This window comes from Vicugna pacos, chromosome 12 (genome assembly GCF_048564905.1).
Source record: "Vicugna pacos chromosome 12, VicPac4, whole genome shotgun sequence".
NCBI classification, from domain to species: domain Eukaryota; kingdom Metazoa; phylum Chordata; class Mammalia; order Artiodactyla; family Camelidae; genus Vicugna; species Vicugna pacos.
This window is the reverse complement of record NC_132998.1, coordinates 19,072,928-19,096,829: the sequence shown is the minus strand read 5'-3', so window position 1 is coordinate 19,096,829 and position 23,902 is coordinate 19,072,928. Positions and strand designations below refer to the sequence as shown.

The window sequence follows — 23,902 nt, the reverse complement described above, 5'->3', positions numbered from 1 at the left end:
CTTACTTCACTTAGAATGACGATCTCCAGGTCCATCCATGTTGCTGCAAAAGGCATAATTTCATTCTTTTTTTTTAATCACTAAGTAGTATTCCAAATATACCAGACAAGGAAGCGACCTAAATGTCCATCAACAGATGACTGAATTTAAACTGCTTGTTTAAAGAAACTGGAAGATTGCTCTTATCTTCAAGTTTAATGTTAGAGCAGCCAAAACTTCAGTGTAGCATTGGCTTTACACTCTCTCTTACAAAATAAATTGGAGGAGTGAATCATAGCAGACATTCCAGTGATCGCATGTAAGAACATCCTCCTTTGTAGCCATACTCATCAGGATTAACTCATTTGGGGCATATGGCTCTTAGCTGTGCTCTGCCAGTGCTGCCACGTTGATGCCATGTGAGTGATTCTCTTCCCCTCATCCTGCTGTGAGGTCTCGCTCCTCCCCTCCAGAGAGGATACGCTGTCAGGAACAACTGCATCTCAACGAGGGTATTTGTGTGATGGATTTAAACGGATGGCCAGATCCCATATCCACGTAATTAATTTACTGATTGTTCAAAATGTTGCTAGGTACCAGTGCTGGTCACGTGTTAAAAAACAAAAACAAAACAAGGACAGGCCCAGGAAAAGGACTGATTTCCCCAGAGCATCTAGAAATTCATTCATTCAGAAATTGTGAAGTACCTGCTGTGTTCCAGATTGCTAGCCAGCTAGTTAGGGGAGTGATGTACAGAGAGTATGGCTATAGCCACCTGTCCCCAAGCATTTGCAATCCAGTGAAACAGAAAGTTGCATCAAGAATCACAGCAGGTGTGTTAAGAGCCCTGAGCCTGACAGGAAGTTACAAGAACACAAATGAGGACCAACTAAGGGAGGAGGGGTTCGAGCGGTGGCTTCCTGGAAGAATTAGCTCAATGACTAAGTCATAAAGGACTGGACACATTTTGATAGAAGGAGAAAAGTGAGATGGTAATTCCAGAAAGAGGAAAAGCATGTGCAAAGTCCCAGAGGCATGAAAGCATGACTTATTTGAGGAGCTGTAAATAGTTAAGCACAGCGACACATGGGGGCTTTTGGAGAAATGATGAAAGATGGGCAGAAAGAATTTTGACTGAAGAACCTAAATGTTTTCCTCAGGATTATAAAGACAAGCATCCTTGGTCTGAATGAAAATGGAGATTCCATGTTTCTGACATTTTTTTTCAAAATACTTTTTTAATGTATCCATTAAAATGTACCCATTATCATTGATGTATAAAGTAGAACATTGTAAAAGTAATTTTGTTTTTCTTATAGTTTCTGAGAAAGACAAAGGATTTAGACCAATTTATTTTATTTTTCTTATAGTTTCTGAGGAAGATAAAGGATTTGGACCAATTTTTGAAGAGCAGCCAATCAATACCATTTATCCAGAGGAATCACCAGAAGGAAAAGTCTCACTAAACTGTAGGGCACGGGCCAGCCCTTTCCCAGTTTACACGTAATGTATCTCACTGCTCTTTTCAGAATGAAGTGTTGAACTGAAGATACCAGATCAGCATCTATGACCCTCTGTCCATAGAGGAAGCTATGGCGTAAAGCTTTCTAGAAAGTCCAGGGACACTGACAAACATGTTGGCACGCAAGTTACTTTTTAAAAGTTGTTTAATGCCCAAGTCAAGAGTGAGTTTTCTTAAATGTATGCAAAGAAGTCACGTCCTATTTCCTGCACAGATAAAGGCAATGAATGCCATTGGACATTATCCACTTAAAAATTGGCTAATGGAGATCATGCTGCTAAACGTGAAAAAGGTTATATGAAAAACACTCACAATTTAAATATATACATTTGAGGAGATAATGTTTTTTGTACGTACTTGCCTAGGTAACTCGAAACTACAGGTGAAGAAAAATATTTCTATATGAACTACATTTAAAGAGCTTCTTGCATAGAAAATTCTAGAAAGTGCCATTTTCAATAGGCTCAAGTCTATATTCCAGACAACAAAGTGAGTTTCTTAAATGACTCTACGTATTGGACAATCTGTATCTTTCTGTTTTTCTGGGGTGTTTGTTTATGCTATCAAAAATAGTAAAAAGTAACAGTGAGTTTTCCTGCTTCCAAGTGTTCAGAAAAGTATAGTATTCTAGTCTGATGCAAAGAATAAGATTCGAAAGTTAATCAAATGCCAATGAATTTTGGTCCATGAAGACAAAACAAGTGATTGATGGGAAGATTGGGGCTCTAGTATGCTAATGTCACCTGAGTTAATTGAAGGTTGTCACTCAACAAAGTTAATTTTAGTAGTAAATCTTTCTTTCCATGAATAGAAAAATAACTTTCTATTGTTATAAAAGTGTTGTTATCAAAGAGAACACCCCTTCCCCCCCCATTTAATTCTGCTTGAACTCATTTTCACTTGCTTCTGGACATAATTACAAAATTTTTCTTAAAATATGAATTTATATACAAAATTACCACCTCTCTAAAAATGTTTTTTTATTGTTCCAATTTCATGCATAGGAGTACAATATAAGTACATATTTTCTAAACTATAATAACACCGTTGTTCTGTTTGATGGGCTAAACTTATTCCTACCCTTAAGCCATCCATAATGGGAGCTCACGTACATAATCCTGAACGTGCAATAATATAACTAATAGGGAGTCTAGAGGAGATCTAATCCAAGCACATACTTTTATAGGAGAGGAACCTGAGTCCTGAATAAGTAAACTGACTTGTTCCGGAGTTTGTAAATCACCCATCCAGGACTGAAATACAGATTTTACAGCTCTCAAAGAAGCATCTAATTTTTTTTATTAGTATGTATGTATCTAGATAGGTTGATAGCATTTCCAAAGCTATTTCAGTGATGTTTATTCTGTGACACTGTCCTTGACATTCATACACGGAACCTTAGCCTCCAGGCTCCAATGGAGGTGACAAAACAGAACAGCTTGCTCTCACATAGTGTTCTAGGAACATGGGTTTCTTGTCCCTGTCCCCCACTACCACTACCCAGCAGAGACAGTAAGAGGCAATGCTTTGCACCCCTAAAACTTTATACATCTTGATTAGCAACTCCCAATTTCCCTCTGCTTCCAGTCCTACTTAGTCTTCTTAGCAAAATTTTAAAAATGAAAAAAAGAAGCAAAGCTTGGCTTGGCAGATACATCATGAACTCCCTCCCGTAGGCTGCACAGCACTAAGTCCCCAGGGCGAGTATGATCTGATTATCTACACATCACTGTAGAGAGCTGAGCAGGAGAAGTAGATGCTTCATTCTGTTATGAAGGGGATCTGCATTTGACAGCACAATTAGGGGAAAAATATTCAACTCATGATGCGGCTTGTCTGGCAGAAGAACACTTGAAGTTTTAAAAATTTACTTAATATTCAGGGCAAGCCATACTAACGTTGGTAATCATGCAATTTGTCATTCACATTGTAGTTTTATATTTATGGCATGTTCTGTGGTAATTTGTATTCATGGTAACATCCTGAAAGGTACAACAGGGAACTTTACCTTCCACTTATCAGCCTTGAGGCTGTTTTTAATCTTGCCTTGTCCCCCCAGATAACAAGAACTCCAATAAAAATTGCCTTTAAAGCTGTGTAAAAGGGATTACAGCAATGGTGGATGTTCCTAAAAATGCAATAGACCAGTGAACTTACCCAAACACAGCAAAACAATTATTATATGACATCAAGGGCAGAATCAGACCCACGGGGAGGAAATTAAAGCAATAAACAAAAATTTGGATGGAGTAAATATAATGGGGGAAATAGTAACAGTTGGAACCACCCAACAAGGAAACCCATTGCCTGGCAAGTGCTAAGGCAACTTGACACTGGATGGTCCAGAAGGGACAATATTGCCATCTGCTGGGGGGAAGGGGAGGACCTATTCACTGGGTTGGTATTTGGTAGGTTTTCAAAACGCAAGGCACAGTTTTCTGTGTTTGTTGTTGAATTACCTCCTACCTTGTAAAGATTAAAACTAAAAATGTTCCAGTAATTTGATTTAATAAAAAATACTCTAAAATCACTAGGCCTTTTCGGCAAGATTCTGACCCTAATCAGAATTGTGCAGCCAGGCAATGAATGATGTGGTCTCAGCCCACTATTTGACTGTGACTTTTGTTTTCTAAGATTGCCAAAGATATGGAATCTTAAGGATTAACTCTGATGTAGAATGAGTGTAAAATTATGCAGGTGGTCAAATTAATTGAAAACTACTTTCTATTTGCAGTCTTTGCAGTCTTCTCATCATCTCAGCCAGAAAGTTAGATTCCTGTTCCTAGTCAGTTTATTTATAACATAATCCTCACAAATGTACCTGCAATAGTATATTTGTGGCTTGGAAATCAAGACCCAGTTGACTTTTATCATTTTCAAATGGTGTGATCGACCTCTGATGGTCAGAATATGACATTTACTGAGTAGAACCCTGATTTTCATCAAGTTGTTTTATTGAAAACTTATTTTGATATTTAGAATCAGATACTGATATTTTATATTTTATTTCCGCTAGAATAATGCTTTTAATACTTTAGGCAACATATCTGTATATGCATGAATCTATCTAGTGTATAGTTGGTTATCACTTATAATCCATGTATATCGATCGGCTAAGAAACCAGTTTGTGTGGCAAAATTCAATGAGATAGCTATCCTTTGAAATAGCTTATGAAAAAAAGGGAAATTTTTCATACATTTGAACATTCACCTTTCTGTGCCTGAGCTAAAGTATAATAGGATGTGAAGAAATACCACTCTGAGTCAACTACTTAATCATCTGACTTCACATGGAGCTGCATCCACATTATTTTAGAACGATGTTAGCCCAGTGCACAGTTTGTAATTCTTTGGACCTTTGATGTAACATTTTTTCTTTTTTTTTTCATAGATGGAGAATGAATAATGGGGATATTGATCTGACGAGCGATCGGTACAGTATGGTAGGAGGAAACCTTGTTATCAACAATCCTGACAAACAGAAAGATGCTGGAATATATTACTGTTTAGCTTCCAATAATTACGGGATGGTCAGAAGCACTGAAGCAACCCTGAGCTTTGGATGTAAGTAACTGTAACTTTTAAAAGGGCAGATGCATTTAGGTGAAGTAAAGCTTAGATGTTATCATAGGAATTTAGCAAAAAGAGAAATCAAGAAGAAAAAAAAGTGAGAAAAACTCCATAGGTGACGGACGTGAGTCTTACAAGATTAGTGGGCCTTAACTGTGTGGAAAAGAAAAAAATTTCAGGGGAGCAAAGCACCATGAGGGATATTACGAATGCACTTGAAGTAGTGAAAGATATAACTTTGGAAAATAAACTAAGGCTGTGTTCAGAAGGGTCATGAATAACTTTCTAAAAATTACCATCAGTGGAAATGCTAAGCCGTGCATTCTCAATAGGGGTGATATGACCCCCAAGGGGTGAAAACTGGTTCTTGGGGGAGAAACCATCTTAGATATTACAACATAATGGGCTAAGGTTCTCGAAAGCTCAACCCTATCCAACAAAACCTTATTCCTTAGGATTTAATTTTTCTTGTTAGGAATAAATTAAATTGAATTTTAATTGATTAATTAAATAATTAATTCTAAGTTTACATTAAACGGAATTTTCTCCTTTTGGGGACAATAATGATGAAAATAGTTTGAGAAACACTGTGCTAAACTAATAAAAGTTGGAGATTATTCTGAAACTGCATAGAGAGAGAGGCGTTCAATCAGATGTTCTCCGGTCCATGATTTTATAAGTCAGCATTTAAATATTATGCAAAATGAGCTATAGGATAAAAATGACATTCTGAAAAAACCCAAGCGGTAGTGCTTACCAGGAGGGAGTGAGACAGGGGTAGGCAGAAAATGCAATCAGATTAAACTGGTGTGGTGATCATGGGAACGTAAATAATAAACTCAATTTTTAAAGAAATACAAGACAGATTGCATTGCATCTAAGGAAAGAAAGACCTTAAATATTTCCTAAGGAAATCCTAGTCGAAGGGCAGAAACATTCTGCTCTCTTTAAAGTGGAGTGGGAGCAAGTCAAACCAATTTCAAGGATGGGAGGACACATTTACATGGATGCTTCACATGAAGAGATCATGGGGCCATTAAGTTATCCTTGGCGAGATGTCAACTGAGTTTTGAGGACAGGGATGGCATTCCAGTGAGGCATCAGGACTAGAAAAGTAGATTTGAAGGGTTCTCTGCCAGAAGGTTATTTTTAGAATGATGACTTTTCAGAGGACATAAATACATTGAAAGAAGTAAAAACTAGATTTTATCATTTGAGTACTGATCACAAATAAAGAATAGGAGATGAGGCTAGATGGAAACACATGGGAACCAGTAAAACAAATGAAGAGCCAAATACTAGACTATCAAGAAACCAAGAAACACGTGAGTTCCAAATACACAGAAGGAAAGGAAATGAGAGCTAAGGAAAACCCAGAACTTGAACAGGGTCACAGGATTGGGGACCTTCACATTCCGCAAGTAGGATCCTGCCTTTCATCCTCATTCCTTCTCCCCACTGGAGTCCTCTCTCAGACTTTCTGGTTTGTCTGAGTCCATTGTATTTCCAGATACCCCTACTGAGATTCTTCCTGAATCTGAAGCAATGTTTAGGATATCGGCCATCTTCAGATTTGTCACAGTAGTTGTGCAGGTTGCCACTAGTGTCTATAGGCATCAGCCACCCCAGAACTCCTCTGTAGGGCGCCCACATCCCAGCACGTGAAAAAGGGAATTGACCTTGATGGGCTTCACCAGACCCACTGAGAGGTATCGTTTCTAAAAATGAGTTAGTAGCTGAAAAGTAAACTTTAATGAATCTCTCTCTTTCTATTGACCAGAGAATGAATGTTTTCCTTCTTACTTTCACCATTAGATCTTGATCCTTTCCCACCAGAGGAACGTCCTGAGGTCAGAGTGAAAGAAGGGAAAGGAATGGTGTTGCTCTGTGATCCTCCATACCATTTTCCAGGTACACTTAGTCCTTCTGTGAATATAGGCAACTATGAAAAGAAATGGGCAAGTTTCTATTTTCTTAATGGTAATGGAACATTTATAATTAAATGAGACTCAGTATTTGCATAACCTTATGCATCATTTACTAGTGCTTATAGATGCCTGCTTTTCTGATTCTTTAAACTTTGGGCCCTAATTCTAAATTAAAAGTAATCTACAACCTAAAGGTCTATGATCTATGATCATTTCTGTTTATAAACAATATATGTTGGATTATGTGCCTATTAAAGTTCCTGTTACACAGGAGAAAATACAGTAGATTTTCTACAAATAATTCCTAAAATAGCAGAGTACCAAAGAGTGATATGTAATCAATCATTTTATTAACAATTTAACACCTACAGCACACTGTGAACTGTAGTTAAATGCTGGAAAGGAATAAAGACATAATGAATATTAACCTCTTTAGGACTACCAATCCACAAGAATAATCATCCAGCTTAGAAAGGGGCTAAACTGGCATCTGTTACAAGATTCGACTTTTGAATACATTTTCAGTAATTTGACACGGCTAAAATAAAAGCCAACAAAACATTGAAAGATAAACACTGCATGTATTTTCACTTTCACTTGTTTTATTTATCAAATGTCCTCTTGAAACAAAATATAAATACCACTTTTCGCACTGAGTAGAATCTGAACAGCTCGTCATCTCCTTCCATCAATTCACGTTCTTAGGATATGATGACCTCTGTGAAAATTAGACATGCCACCTTCAAATGTAAGAATGGACAGATGCTTCAAAACCACACATATATGTGTGTGTACTGTTTTACCACGTCCATGCCATAAGTCATTCTTCCTCCTAAATGCAGTTAAATTAAGGTTTCATGCTTTTGTTACCATGAGGAGGGAAAAGTTAGTAAATTATACTACACCTTCAAGAATTGAAGGTGGGCCAACCCAAGAGAGGAAAATGGCGCTGCTCCTTTGTTTCTCCTGTCTTATGTCCTGGCTTAGGGCATTCAGGTGATTGATTGGCAGCTCATGTCCCTTGAGTGCTAAGGCTTGCCATCTCTTTTACACATGCTCTTACCCAGGATGTACACAGAAAAACCTACAGGAGGGGGCCCAAACCACAGTGCTAATTACATTATAATGAGCACTGGGTCATGTTAAGCTGGGTCCTTCTCTCTATTGCACAGCCGCGTTGTCCAGTTCTAACCACCTTCTTCGTTGACATTCATTTAGAGAAAGTAAAACTCTTTGGAGCCCTTTATCCTGAGTGCAGGTGTACTGTTATCTTCTGGATTGCTCCCTCCTCCTCCCCTTCCCTCTCCCTTTGCCTGGTGCTCATTTCTATCTAACTACCTAACACTTTGCAGCTTAGAAATTCATAGGGTTGAAGGTGAGAAGAAACCTGCCTTTTGGTTTTGAAACTCAAAGACTGTTATATATATATGCAACTATTTATAGTTGTCAAACCCCGGTGCTCTACACGGTGATCTGGTAAACGAGGATCTAGTGCTTACTAAGTCAAGTCATCCTAGACATCTCTATAGCTCAGTTTCCTCATTTAAAATAGGGCTATAATAACTCCTGTACCTCCTACTTCATAGACTTTGCTATAGGTTTCAAATGTAATAATATATTTTAAAATGATAAAATGGATATATACTTTCAATGGATTATTATTAAGTAAATAAAATATATTTAGCAAATTTAATATTTTGAATCAATTATTAAAGCAAGTAAAGTACATCTTACTTTGCTGAAGATTTTTTTATTCACAGTTACAGAAATGTTGTCTCTCATTTATGCACAGGAAAGAAGTCTAGGAAAAAAGTCTCATCATTCACAATGCATGATATTTTTCTACGGATTTAGATGTTCTGTGGTTTCTTGCAATGGGGAAAACTCTGATTTGAACTTCTTTACTTATTTATCAAGAATAATTACACATAACTACATCACTGCAAATGTTTATTGAATTTTATAATGACACTTGGTATACAGTTGATTGCCTAATGCCTAGCACAGATTAAGTGTTCAACAAATATTTGAGGGATGAGAGAATGAAAGAGTAAATGAATGTGTTCATTAAATTGATGGATACATAGTGGTCACAATTTCATGAAAAGGTAAATTTACCTGTTGAGATTTTGTTTTATTAAATAGCAATCAAACATTCATGAATGTGTAAGACTTCCTAGACTTCTAGACCCTCAGACAATGAAAACATAATGCTTTGTTTCTGGTTAATTTTCATCAGCAATTGAGCTTACAAAAAATATAAATGATATATGAGTATATTAAGAGAGAGAATAAAGAAAAAAGTCCACCATTCAAAGGATCAGAACTATGAATAAAATACCTAATAATCGGCATTATGTGAAGTTTAAAGTGAATAAGGAAGTGAGAATACCTTAACAAACAGTTCCTGGCATGTTGAATACGATCTTGAAGGAATCTCAAAAGACTAAAAAGGTCAACACATCAATAGACAGGGTTGGGAGATCACAGTGGGGAAAACATGATCCCACAGTATAACTAGGTATAAAATTTTTCCTAAAGAAGTTTAATGTGGGTATCAAAGCATTAATTAGAAACTGTAGTGATTTTATAGGTATAGGTAAATTCTGTTCTATTGAGATTAATTAAAAAAGAAAGCACAGATGTCTTCTAAAATGTTTGTAAATTATTCATGCAGGGAACACTTAAGTACTTCAAATGTATTTTAAGAAAAAAAAATACCTTATTTAGCAAGGTTAGATAAGTGATGTATTTCACATGAATACAATGAAACTCACCAAAGGTAGTTGGCCAAAACAAATTTCGCCTGTAATGTGGTCCAGGCTCTCTGGAGGCAAAAGAAAGAAATCTCAGACATCAATCAATAAAAAGCAACATTTCTGAAACCGGTGCGGGTACTGCCTCTTCTTAAAAACATGATTTTGTAGTATTTTATTATTTAAGCCAGACAGCAGTGCTGTGAAGAAAACAGATGTTGGCTTTTTCAGAGATGGTTAATTTTACCATCTGCATGGAGCAGGGGAGAGCAGATAAAAAGATATTCCATTGAGTCCCTCTGAGAACTGGGTCAGGGTTTAGCTCTTGATTGCCAACATTAAATCTCATTCCTAAGTGCACACCAATCATGGAGTGCCGAGGAGGGGAGAGAGGTTAGGAGATCCTTCCTACCTCCCTATTGCTGTATGTATGGCCTTGGGCAAGTCAATTAATTCAGCTAAACTTTTGTGTCACTGTTTGAGAACAGCAATTCCTACCTTTGTTTTAATGAGAAATGATAGCTTTTACATATTCCAATTCTTACTTTGTCCAGTGAATGGCTTATCAGTAGGTGAAAATTTGTTAAATAAATTTCGATTAACTATTAATATTACATAGCTCACAAAGGCAAAGACCAAATCTGTCTGGTTTAGCAGCACATAGAAGGTGTGCGCTCTACTCCGTATGTATTACATACTCCATATGTGTTAAATCAGCAAACTGGAGAATCCGCACTGGACATTAAATCAACCAGCTGCTCTAAGGTCCAAGACGTACGTTCATACCAACATCACTGCAATGACCTCTCTGACCTAGCTTTCTTCCCTTAAAGATTCAAATAGTAAACCATTATCCCATTTCTCTGCTCTTCTGAGTGGTACCCAGAAAACTCTCTTAAAATTTAGAGAATAGAGTGATTAAAATAGCCTGACCAAAATCATACCTAGTCTAGAATTAAAATACAGGCCTCCATATTCCTAAAACTACCAGGCGTCCAGACTATTCTGAATGCATTTTGTGTGAGGTATCTTTAAGTCATTGTATGGTTAAGAAAATCATTTTTCTGCAAGGAAACCTATATGTTCCTGATTAGCCTTGATTTTTTGGAATTTAATGGTGACCAGAAATCATTACAAAAATATCGATTTTCTCTTTAAGTGGGAATAGAAGACATTATTTTAAAATCAGACAAGTTCTCAGTCTGTTCAAATATACTATACGTATTATTTTGGATCAAAAATTACATGGTGTTATCTGTTGCCCAATTCCAAGAAACCGATTGCAGCAACTTAAGCAGCCCCCAAAGTTTCTTCCTATTTTGTGCCTTCTGTGGTTTTTACCTGACCTTAAATCAGCATGAGGATATCAATTAAAATAATGAAATCATTCACAGATATAAATGTCTAGAAAGATACATGCTAACAATGGTAACTGTGAGTTGGAGGACTATGGTGGTTTAATTGTCTTTCTCTTTTTAACTTTATCTGTATTTTCAATTTCTGAAAATTAAATATACTTCTATAATTAAAAGGTTAAGACTGAAAAACAGAATAACCATCCTCATTCACTTTTAGGATACTGTATATTGCTAGAGAAAGTCACAGAGCTAATCGAGGTGACATCCTCTGGGTCCTTCTTTCCAATCACACTGGGTGTGTACAGTGTGCCGTTCTTTCTGTGTTTCTTTGTTAACTCTTCTTCCCGTTCCCTTTAGCAGCTTTACCCATCAATTGCCTTGAGCTCCCTAAATCCAAAAGGTGGTTTGTCATGATTATTTCATTTGTAAAAGGTCTTGACTTTCCACCACCTTATGCCTGAAATCCTTTCAAACTTGTACTTTGAGATCTACTCTTTTTTCTGAGGGGATCTTCCTAGCAGCAGCTGTCTTCACATGGTTGTGATGTTTGAAAGGGACTCGACATTCTGTGACTGAGAAGTATGCATGGCCCGTAGTCCCCTCCTGTGCATGTATGACTGCTGGGCTGGAGTGGAGAAGGGGAGTCCCCAAAGCAGAAACAGAAACCTGCATGAAAAGCAGCAAATTAACAAGGAAATTCACCTTTTGACCTAACAGCCAGTATGTCCAGCCGAAGGAATTTCCTATGGTTAAGAGTTACCGTATAATCTACTTCCTAATATTTAAGAAAACAAGTAATGTGCCTTTCTCTGTTTCTGTGGTTTTCACTTTTTCATGTGACCAGAACAGGTTATATAAATTCATTCCTAAATCTATCATTTAAAATAGGAGTACAAAAAGAAAAAGATAGAAAGCCATAGTATGGCTCATGATCTTGATTTTATTTGTAAAATGCAGTAGGGAAAGTGAGTCGTAAATTTTGGACTGTTGGAACCAGATTCAAAATTCCACGTCTACTTCTACTTAATGTTAAGAAAGCCACTTAGCCTCTTTGAGTTTTCCTTAGCCCATCAGTGAAATAAAAGTAAAAAATCAGTTTTCCATAAAATAATTGAGAGAGAAAGATAATTACTTAGCACTATGTGTATATCACTCAAACTGAGATAGCTTTTAGAAAATGTGCACTCTTTGGCCTGTTTCCAACATTTGCTCTACAAAGCTGATTAGATTATGTGCTAGCTTATTACTAGAAAACAAAATCTTTGCTTTCGGAGAAGAACTTAATGGTTAGTAGATAATGCTTTTTCCTAGATGATCTTAGCTACCGCTGGCTTCTAAATGAATTCCCTGTATTTATCACAATGGATAAACGAAGATTCGTGTCTCAGACTAATGGCAATCTCTACATCGCCAACGTTGAGGCATCAGACAGAGGCAATTATTCCTGCTTTGTATCCAGTCCTTCTATTACAAAGAGTGTGTTCAGCAAGTTTATCCCACTCATTCCACTACCTGAACGTGAGTATTTTATTAGACTCTGTTTTTGTCAGGTTATCTGCCTATGACAACCATAGTAATGAAAAGAAATATCCCATGGTTTGACTTGCTGGCTTCTCCATCACGGCAAACAGATGACACATACTTTGAAAGTCTTGGTCCTTCCTTAGCTTTCCTCATAGTGAAGATTTACCTCACTAAAGTGCCTGGAGACGGTTGAGTTTGGACTGGTTGCCTCTAGTTCCAGGAATGCATAGAAAACTGAATCGTTAGCCAAATACCAGTTACACCAGCATCTTTTTGCTTCATGGCCAATCTTACTTCTCAGTAAATACACAAAAGAAAAGAAATGATTAGATCAAAACAAACTATAGTAATTACAGAAAGAGGAATAAAAAGGCAGTTGGATTACTTTGACATTTTAAAGGAACTACTACATGAAGCAAAGAAGTATATAAGTTGCCTCTCTACTGTAAGCAGTTAGCGTGGGGTATCACTACCGTGGTGCCATATTTGATGACCACTGATATTCTTGACTGAACTTTTCCTAGGCTCCAGTTGAATTACCTTCCCTTTTTTTAGTGCACCACCTCCTGAGAAAATCAGATCACAATATATTTTCCTACTTCACATTATTTTTATCTCAGTCCTGCTGCTACAGTTGTGTCACTGAGTTCAAGCTCCTGAGGAAATACTGGGTCTATTGTTGGCAGACTTAAGTTTCGTAAGACAACGTGGAAAATTCCATCATATCACAAAGCTTCTGTTTTTATTACTCTTCTCAAAATAGCAGTCACACGATTGTTTTCAGTAACTATCTTCTGATATTCTGGCTCTTTTTTTCCCCTCTCTAATCTTAGAAGATACTCTCACCACTACTGCACAGAGTAAGAAAGAGCCATCACATAAACACTCCCCTGATTTTCTTCCCTCCCCTCCCCTCGAAGTTCAGTGCTCCTATTCACCTCTTACTTCCTGTCTCGGTGAAAGTAGTGTCTCTCCTGCTACTCAGGCTAATCCCTCCAGGTGGTCTGGTTCACATCCTGTTGATTCATTTAGGAGCATCGCTCTTTCTTTCCTTTTCTGAGTCTTCAGACTCTCCTCCATTCCTTCCCCTCTGCACATTCTTTTGTATTCAATGCAAACAATCTTGAATAATCAAAACGACTTGCTATTTGCTAAATCCAAAGACCTCTTCCGGCCTGAGTCTGGAGGAGCTGGGACACTGTTGATCCCTTCTGCTGCTCTTGAACCCTCCCTTCTTTCTCTGAATTTTCTGACTCCTTCTGCCTCTTCTCATCTCCCACCTGCTTCTCTGACCAAAATCGATGCACTAGCCTTCACCAGATCTTTCCCCTTCTTATATTTCTTTCTAATCTTTTTTTGGATTGTTGGGGAACATGGCCAGCCAGTGTCACAGGTGGTAAAAGAATTTACCAGAGACAAGGAAAAGTTTGAGACAAAGAAAACATTTAATAGATATGCTGCTAGAGGCCACAACGGGCCACACAGACAAGATGTGCATGTGTGAGTGTTGGGGTGAACTTGTAGGGTCTTTTATTGAGGAAGGGGCTGTGAACACAAAGGGATAGGGGAACAGATTTTTGATTGGCTATAAGTGAGGTGAGGGGCTTTGGTATATGACAAGGTAGCGGGATTTATGACTGATAAAATGGAGACATAGGCCTGAGACAGAGCATGTGGTCTGGAGTTTCATTATGTTGTTTCAACATTATCCAGAGCTGTTAATTTTGCTACGGCAAACACACGTCAGGAAAGGATGTACTTTATCTTCCAAAGAGGAGCAGGTGGATGCCTAAGGGCTGGAGGTTTGGGGGTTACTGGGCCTTGGCAGGCACCAGTTGGCACTGCACAGACATTCTCACCCATTTTCACCTTTTTCCTATTAGCCCTATATGGATGACTCCAAATTCACATCTGCAAAACTTTTTCCCGTGTTTAGTCCTTAATTCTCCCTACATCCTGGACTTGCCACATGGAAGATTCTCAAGGATGTTAAATTGGGAATATGACAAACACACTTTTTATCACTTCTAAGCCTCCTCTTCTGGTGTTCATCTCATTTAGCAATACCATCATAGTTCTCGTTTAGCAATAACTCAGGGTAATGTTTCTAATCATCAACTCATCTCCACTGTCCTCCTCAGGACAGTGAATTCAATGGTTCTCATTTAGTACATGAGCACTTGGGAGGTTTAAGGAAAATGTGGAACCCAGAGAGTGATTCAACAGGCCCAGGATGTGACCCAGGAATCTGAAGATCCCACGAGCATCCCAGTGATTCTGATGAATTGGGTTTTTGATCTACGTCTTGAGAAAACATTGATCCAAGGGCTGGTCCTGTTGGTTCTGCCTGTAAAAGACAACTTGGATCTGCTCTTTCCTTTCTGTTCCTACTATGACTGTGCCTTAGTTCAGGCCCTCATCTATTTTTCTGAATTTTATGAAACACCCTCCCTTAGATATCTGACTCTTTGCTCTATTTTTCTTCTCCATATTCCATCCTTTAAAACTGTCAACAAAGTCTTCTACTTAAACCAAAGGTAAGATTCATATTACTTTTCTTATCAAAACCCATTGGTAGTTACCCATTGAGGATATTAATCTAAAGATACTCAATATTGTAATTTCAAGCCTTCGAGGTTGTAAGTTCAAGCTCATCTTCAACTATATATACCTCAAGATTATTTTTGATTCCTAGACCTTTTATAATTCGTTGCACACTCTGGAAGTTGTGTCATATTATGCTATTTCTTCAACAAGATCTTGTCTGATTCAGATGCCTTCTTTGCCTGAAATTCCTTGGCCCCTGCATCCTTCCACCATCTTCCTTGGCTGCTGCTCTTTCCAAGCATTTATTTTTGTTTTGGGTTGTATTTCGGGACTTTGTGTATCTATTTGTCTCTCTAACATTAGTATAAAGTACACACTCACGCTGTGGTCCTAAACAGTGTCTTTACCCTGTCTGAGCCCATTTCACCCACTGTAAGACTGAGGGAGTAAGACATCTTTCAGTATTGATATGCTAAATAAATAAAATACAGTTATGGCTATTGATGAGCACAGTGGTGGTTGAATAAACATTTTTCTTCTTTCCCTCTCTCCTTCCCTCTTTTCAAATTGTTTCCTTTTGGCCTTCATCTCCATGGACACTACTTTCTCCTTTTCTTCCTCTTTTCTTACGTTGCCTATTTCTTTTCCTCACTCTTCTTCCTTCCCTTATCCCTCATTTCCTTTCTTTCTCTTCCTTCCTGATTCCCAAATAGTACCTGGAACAATGTTTTACACATGTTGGATGCTCCCCAAAGAACTGTTGAATTTTTTTAGTGTGTTGAGTCAAACTGGTTACACACTTAGCAGAAAGAGCCAATGTGGCTGAAAATATTTGATAAAATGTATACTATATACCTATTATGCATAAGCAAACAAATCTATTTCTTGTGACATGATCAGGTATTTTTCAGTACTTGTACAGATAAAACTCTTCCATATTGAAGCAATTCTAATCCTGTAAAAATCACAGTGTCAAAAAAAAAAAAACCAACTCTGCTTGTTAATTAGTTGATGTTTGTGTTTTTTTCTTAAATTAGGAATAACAAAACCATATCCTGCTGACATTGTAGTTCAATTCAAGGATGTATATGCATTGATGGGCCAGAATGTGACTTTAGAATGTTTTGCACTTGGCAAGTAAGTATGCTCACAGTTTTTGTGAACATATATAGAAATGCATTAAATTCTGTATTGTTTTAGGAAAGAACTGTTGCAAATGTTTAGCTACAAACATGAAGTAATTGCCTTTTGAGTGCTGTGGGCTGTTAGCTTTTGTTATCTCCTATTTAAAGTCCTGTTCCTGATATCCGATGGCGGAAAGTTCTAGAACCTATGCCAAGCACGGCTGAGATCAGCACCTCTGGAGCTGTCCTCAAGATCTTCAATATTCAGCTAGAAGATGAAGGCACATATGAATGTGAGGCTGAGAACATTAGAGGAAAGGATAAACACCAGGCAAGAATTTATGTTCAAGGTAGATATATTGTTTTAATTTTCCGTAACTTATTTAAATTTTCAATATCTTATTTAAAGCCATTTTCAGACTTGAAAAACTAATACAAGATGATTAATACTTTACAAGTAGTGATGGTTACTACATTATGCAAAAGGATAAAATACTGGTCTTAGGTCTCATTAAATCACAAATATGAGAGTAGAAGTTACGAACTTACGCCACTATTATCATAGGAACACCAACGGATCAATAGTGGTGTTCTCCCACCTCTGTCCTTATTTTATGTTAGTTCATTTACAGGCATTCATTTGGACTAATTAACTTAAACAATTTAAATACTCAAAAGGATGATCAGATTGCTGATCTTCTTGCTATCTAGAAGGATTTTAAGGGTGAGAGTTCTTAGAATTTTTTTTATTTTTTCTTGTGTTTTTCCTTAGCTCTCAGTAGATCAGATCAAATGATGAAGCTAAGATTAATTTCACTCAAGCAAGATTTCAACTATCAGTGCTACTCTATGTAATTTTTAATACTGAAATGGTATTTAAGTGAGCAAGTCATTTTTCTAGTCCCACAGTAAGATGTCACAGTGGCCACTATCTAAAAGTTTCATCAAAAGGAAGATTAATATATACCCGGGGGAGTGGGAAAAAATTGCATCTTTATCCAAACAGGGATGCGATGGTGTCATAATAAATTAAAACATAATTCTTTAAATCCTTAAATGTCGTTTGAAAGACTTATGTCACAAGAAACAGATAAATTATTTTAGTGCTATTCGTGAAGTAGCTTTCCAAGAATACATGGTTCACAAATAGAAAAAGAATTATGAGTTGAATTACAGTTACTGCATGCTGTAATAATGTAGGATAAAGTTTACGTGCAGACCTAACGAAATACAATTTCAATGGCTCCATCACCGATTTTAGGACACTCAGACTCTCTGATATATTCTCCAGAAGAAGGTCAACTAAGTGTATTATTTGTCCCCTTGAGATGATGATGGATGTTGAGACTAGCATTTGACACTTACAATGTTCTTTATTTTTTAGCATTTCCTGAGTGGGTAGAACACATCAATGACACAGAGGTGGACATAGGCAGTGATCTCTACTGGCCTTGTGTGGCCACAGGGAAGCCCATCCCTACAATCCGATGGCTGAAGAACGGATATTCGGTATGTATTTTCAAGTGCTTTGCAGTTGTTCAGCCCGTATTTCAGGTAACGTTTCTGGGTGGTCCTGGGATAAAGTTAGCAGGAGTGTCAATAGAGGAAGGGCATCTAGGCCCTGAAATATAAGTTTCCTTAAAAAAAAAAAAAACGAGAAAGTGAACATAAAGTATCTTTTTTTCAGTTAACACAGTTTTCTGTAATCTTATGTCTACCTTCTCTCTCTCTCTCCTTATCATTTCCTTTGTTCCACTTTTCCCCCCTTTCCTGTGCATCCATCTCCACTACCTGATATTGTCCTCTTTCTCTTGCCACTGTTTCCCTGACCCCACAGACACAGAGGTAAGAGCGAAGGTCCTACCTTTAGCCCTGGGAACAAGTAGCAGCAGTGGGGTCCTTCTCTACCCACCCACTGTAATCTCCCAGCTGGGCCAAGAGGGGAAAAGGTGGACTCTCTGCTCTGTAGGATGAATAGACAAGAGCCACTAGGCATGGTAAGTGGGTTTTACTTCCCCATACCATGAAAATCCACACCACTCGGCTTAGTTAACAGTGGGGGCAAAAATACGAAAATAATGTACCTCAATGAAAAACCAACCAAGCTCAAGTCTAAATGAAATCATTTCTATTGAAGTTTATCAAGGAAATGTGTTTTACTTTGTGTTCTTTCCAGTATCATCGAGGGGAATTGAGACTGTATGACGTGACTTTTGAAAATGCTGGCATGTACCAGTGCATAGCGGAAAACACACATGGAGCCATTTATGCAAACGCAGAGTTGAAAATCTTGGGTTAGTATCATTTCTGGTTTCTGTTAACAATCAGCAAGAAAGCAGCACATTAAAAATGATCCTGGGGCACCTACAGATTATATTTGATTTCAGATTACTTTCTTGAATTAGAAACTTGAATTAAAAGCTTCTAAAATGTGATTTGGAATATTATTTTTTTTTCCTTTCATTAAAGAACATTTGGGGCAACATGGAGTATAAAGGTTTTTTAAAAAATTTAAATGATAAAGCAAACTTTACACATGCCATTTTCTGCAAGTGTTATTCTCCCCTTTGCCTCCTGTGTCTGGGCAGCTAAACACCGCCAGGACATCACACAGTGCAGACTGATGCTCCTGCAGAGCTGTGACCCAGCCTCCCAGCCTCAGACGAGTCTTCAGCACTTGCTAGCTTTATCAGTCCCTGGGTCTCACACCTTACAATTGCTACTGAAAACCTTCAGGACTTTCCTCAAGCCCCTTACCCATCCCTGACTCCTATTTTCATATTACCTTCTTCTCCATGAAAATCAAAAACCATTGAAAATACTTCCACTTCCCATCCCTTATTCAAAACTATCTGAGTCTTCACTATGCTTTCCTTTCAGTAGTCTTTATCCAAAGGATGATGTTCTGTCCCCTTGTCCAAAATTAATCCCTTTACCTTTGCTCTCAACAAACATAGCTTGTGTGTGTGTGTGTTTGTTTATATCTCAAGCTTCCTCTCCTGGTCGTGTTAGAGAGAGGTCAACTCTCCTCTCCTTTGTCTTTGCTGACACCATGCTCTCACAGTCCTGGATTATTTCTTCCTGACCACCTTCATTTCTTCACTTCTCCTTTTCACCCCTTCTGCTCAGTTGGAAATCTTGCTCTTTTCCAGAGTTCTATTCCTCTGGTTCCACTCCATTTTCTTCCTCATTTTTTCACATATTCTATGTTATTATTATTTCTAGATAATTATTATTTAAACTTTTTTTTAAATCCTTGGTAATGTCTTCTTCTCCCATTAACTATCAGTGTTCCCTTAACTCATATTCCTGGCCCAGAATTTTATCCTCAGCTTCAAGCTCAGTCTAAAAGCTTCTCAGTAGAAATGGTCATCTGGGTAAACTTATAAATATCCCAAACTTAGCTTGTCTGAAGCTGAATTCATTATTTCTCTCGCACATCCACATCTTCTCCTCCTGAAAAATTTGCTGTCCTAAAGAATGACACAATCCACTACATCCTTTCCTCCCATTATATCTATTAAATTTCTCATTTTTACCCCATAAATCTCTCTTGAGATTTTTTACATTTTTCTGATTTTCATTACAAACCACTTTAATTAAGGTCTTACTGTATCATGTCCTTTTCAGATTACTGGAAGTAGCGTCACCGCATTTAGTCGTACTGTAAGTAATGAGTCCGGGTAGCCAGGCTTTCCCTGCTGGAAATGATTCCTGAAAGGGTAGAGCAGCGACTCAGCGCAGGCCCTTTCACTCTTGCTACACCCAGAATTCTCCACGTCATTGGTATCACTACATACTGAGTGACTCTAAAGAACAGGAAAGCCAGTGAGAGAATTATAGGGAAGTAGTAAGAAAATTATCTTCAAGAAGAGTTGAGGCCTTCTTAATTTTAACTTCTCCTGGCTCTTACTATAATCTGGAGGATCAAATTTAATTTCTCCCTCTCCTGAAGTCAAAATTGCTTGGTAATATATTTAATCTAGTTTCTTTGGGTATCAAACACGTTCAATCTTCAGGCTTCATACCGTATCACTTTGGTGTGAAGTGCAATAAAATCATTGTGACTCTTAGAGAAGGCATGAGGGGAGTTTCAATTCTTTCCCAAATGTAAACTATTTTATTTTCTCTCAAAATTTCTTGTTAATTGTTACACATTAAAAAATAGGATGAAAATTCAACAGCTCAGACCAAAAAAATCTGTCTTCAAGCTAAAATCTTCCAATCATATGTCTATTAATGTAGTAATTAAGCAAACTAAGCATTTTAAGCCTGAGATCAGTTTCTGGGCATCTTTATATTTGTCTCAATCTATTTTTGTTTATTACCTTTAAGTGTTTCTCTCTCCTTTCCTGAATTGTCTAGCTAACTCATTTATTCATTCACCAAATGACTGTTGAGTACTTACTGTGCACCAGATACTAATCTGTGGTAGGCTCAGTAAAGAACCAAAGAGAATATATATATAATATGTATTATATATTATATTATATATAATGTTTATATATGTTTATGTATATATAAACATACTCTGGGTTTCTGTCACTAGAAATTCAAATATAAAATAAGCATGAAGTCATTAAAGTACTGCACCTAATCAGCTATTCTATTAAAAACTGAACTGATTCAAGAAAACCTCTCTTTTTCTAGATTAATTTGAACTTTTTAAATATAATCCTATTAAAATTTCTCTCATATTTTACAAGCAATATCTCACCAGCAATAATTTTTGAGTATCTGTACAAAATATTACACACTCTGTTGGGTGTACAACACAGGTTGGCTGGTTACTTATTTACTTATTGCCAATTATAGAAACTCAGACTAAAAGAACAACGGGAGAAGCTAAGTCCTTTCTATAAAAACGTGTTTCTCAGAGCAGCAGCAGCAGCAGGGACACCTGGGAGCGTGTTAGAAATGCTGTATCTCAGGTCCGCCCCAGACCTCCTGAATCAGCATGTCAGCAAGATCCTCAGATGATTCTGATGTGCAGATAAAATTTGAGAATCATAGGATGAGAGATTGAAGGGTCAAGACCTGGATAAAGATAAATTTAGGGCTAGAAAAGGCTCCAGAAAGGAAAGTTACCGATGATTGGAATGTGTGGTAGTAGGTAGATGGAATCCCCCCAGACTCTGCAAAAATACAAAGAGATTGAGAATGAGCTAGGTGTGGAGACACGGAGGAAAGTTAGAGCACATCACTGATGGAGTAACCTTTTATAAGACTCTGTACCCTGTATTCATAATTATTGTTCTATTCTGAGGTTAAGGACAAACTACAGGTGCATCAGGTCCTCCTCAATTAGTTGGAAACAGCATTCCCCTAGCTGTTTGTAGGTTGGTCCTGAAGGCAGGGGACTCCATTTATTAAAGGATCGCCTTGTGTCTGCACAAAGTTGGGGCTCAATAAATGTTTGTGTAATGAAAGAGCAGCCATATTTAACTAAAAGAGCATGCTTGCAAATCAAATGGAACAAGATTCAAATGTGACTCTCTCTTGATGACTTCCTGCCTGTGTCACCTTTGGCAAAATATATCATCTTAATAGATACCCCGTTCTTTCATTTGTAAACTAGTTAAAGTGTAATTAAGAATACTGATTATGAACATGTGTCAATATTACTAATGGTACTCAATTTCCTCCAGTCTTTCATTTAACTTCATTTAACTAGTAAATGAAAGAAAAAGGTGTTAGTATCATGTATGAAGTGTCTGTTGGTCCCATCTGATAATGTTTGGTGAGACTGATTATTAATCAAAAGGGAATAAAAGATGTTATAGAAGAAAATTTTGTTTCTTTTTCAGCCAAGGAGAAAAATAATCGTTTATTTCCTTTTAGCTTTGGCTCCAACTTTTGAAATGAATCCTATGAAGAAAAAGATCCTGGCTGCTAAAGGAGGAAGAGTTATAATTGAATGCAAACCTAAAGCCGCACCTAAACCAAAATTTTTATGGAGTAAAGGCACAGAGAGGCTTGTCAACAGCAGCAGGTCAGTCCAGAAACCAGGAATCCGACTGCAATTCGCTATTTGGGGAAGCTTACTTTATAGACAACTTGTTTTCATATTAATAATGTACATATCCTTTCTTCCAACTTTTCCCCAAAGAAGATACCAGAGTTCCAAGGTGAATAGAAGTATTTACCCATCAATGTCAGTATCTATTATAATCAGAGTTCAATTTTTAGACTTCTACAATTTATAAAGAATTTTAAAAACTGAGGCTCAGAGATTTTTGATAAATTGCCTAAGGCCACAAAAATACTTAACAACAGGAAATAAAATAAGATCTAACCCTTTTTCCCCCTGACAGTGGCATCTATAACCATTCATATTTGATTTAATTTTATGCAATTAACCTATTAAATATTTCAGTATGGAAATAAAAAGGTGATTTCAAAGTACATCTCTTCCCATGTTCTTAAGTGAACAGGAACTTCTAATCTTCCTAAGAAGTAGACCATCTATCAATGTTTTGGTGGCTGTGGGAGAAAACATAAAGCATGTGACTTGCATAGACTGTTTACGTAAAAATCAAACTGAGTGGTTGCTGTAAGTTTCCTAGAAGAACTTATACTGAGCACTAAAATATGCAGAGGAGAAAGTCAGGTTGGAAAATATGAAGGCTGGGGAGTAGGAAATAGTTTAGGCAGCGAGTGTAGCATGTGCAAAGGCCCTAGGGCAGAGAGCAGAGGAGGTGTAGGAATGCAAAAAACTAAAATCAGTATGGTGGTCTTTAGAGGAAAATGGAGAAGAGTTACAGATGATTGGAAATTTTACCTTTATGCGTAATCAGAAGGTAGCCCCATTTTTATGTACTCACTCCTGCAACATCCTGCGACATAGCATTCCCTACTGGACACATCATTAGCTCTCTCTCCTTATTGGAAAAAGTGATAAGGACCAACGTCATGGGCCTCTCCAACCAAAGACTTCTCAGAACTGTGTTTCTTAGGCTATAGCTAATAAAGTTATATATATGAGTTTTTGGCTTCCTGCCTTTAAGGAGAAGGCAGAGGGAGCCGATTTACTTTCTGTTAAAATGAAAGATTTAGTCTCTGTTCATAGAAGAAATTTCCTATGTATTAATCTGTTACAGAAGCTTCTACTAAGGGAAGTTTTACAGTATCTTTCTTTGAAAGTTCCTAAAAATAAGATACATTTGTATTTCTCTGTAGCTGTGGAAATGACAGTCTGTCCTAACTTCAAAGTCGGCGTTGAAGTCCTGCAGTCACATCTCTTTTCTTTCAGATCTGTGGCTAGTCTCAGCCTGTCCCACAGTGGTTTAAAGGTCATTTTATGGTGGTGTGTTGCTTTAATCAAACTCCATGTAGCTTGCTCATTTGAAAAAGGGTTGATTGCATGACTATTTATTGATTAGTGTCTCACGATTTGAAGAGTTCCTGGAACATGGATTTTTTTTCCCTAATAAATGAATGAATGAATGAGTGGATATATTACCTTGTTGGAGACAGGGCCACGAAGTAGACACAGATCCCTGACATCAGGATATTACCATCTGATGGAAGGATAGGTAAATATATAAAACTGAAGTAAATCTGATGACGTCTGTGTTAGGAAGAAGAATCTGGA

The 23,902-nt window shown here is 37.4% G+C and overlaps 1 protein-coding gene across 5 annotated transcripts in view; it reads left to right on the top strand.

Moving 5' to 3' along the window:
- Window positions 1–23,902, top strand: part of CNTN1 (contactin 1) — a 284,008-nt gene that overhangs the window by 159,807 nt on the left and 100,299 nt on the right. For all 5 annotated transcript variants that reach the window (XM_006202860.4, XM_072972986.1, XM_072972985.1 and 2 more), the window contains 9 exons: window positions 1,350–1,482; window positions 4,893–5,065; window positions 6,887–6,982; window positions 12,425–12,631; window positions 16,222–16,321; window positions 16,477–16,658; window positions 17,693–17,817; window positions 18,485–18,602; window positions 22,150–22,300. In XM_006202860.4, coding sequence (XP_006202922.1) covers window positions 1,350–1,482; window positions 4,893–5,065; window positions 6,887–6,982; window positions 12,425–12,631; window positions 16,222–16,321; window positions 16,477–16,658; window positions 17,693–17,817; window positions 18,485–18,602; window positions 22,150–22,300 — 1,285 coding nt within the window. The remainder of the gene's footprint in view (window positions 1–1,349; window positions 1,483–4,892; window positions 5,066–6,886; window positions 6,983–12,424; window positions 12,632–16,221; window positions 16,322–16,476; window positions 16,659–17,692; window positions 17,818–18,484; window positions 18,603–22,149; window positions 22,301–23,902) is intronic.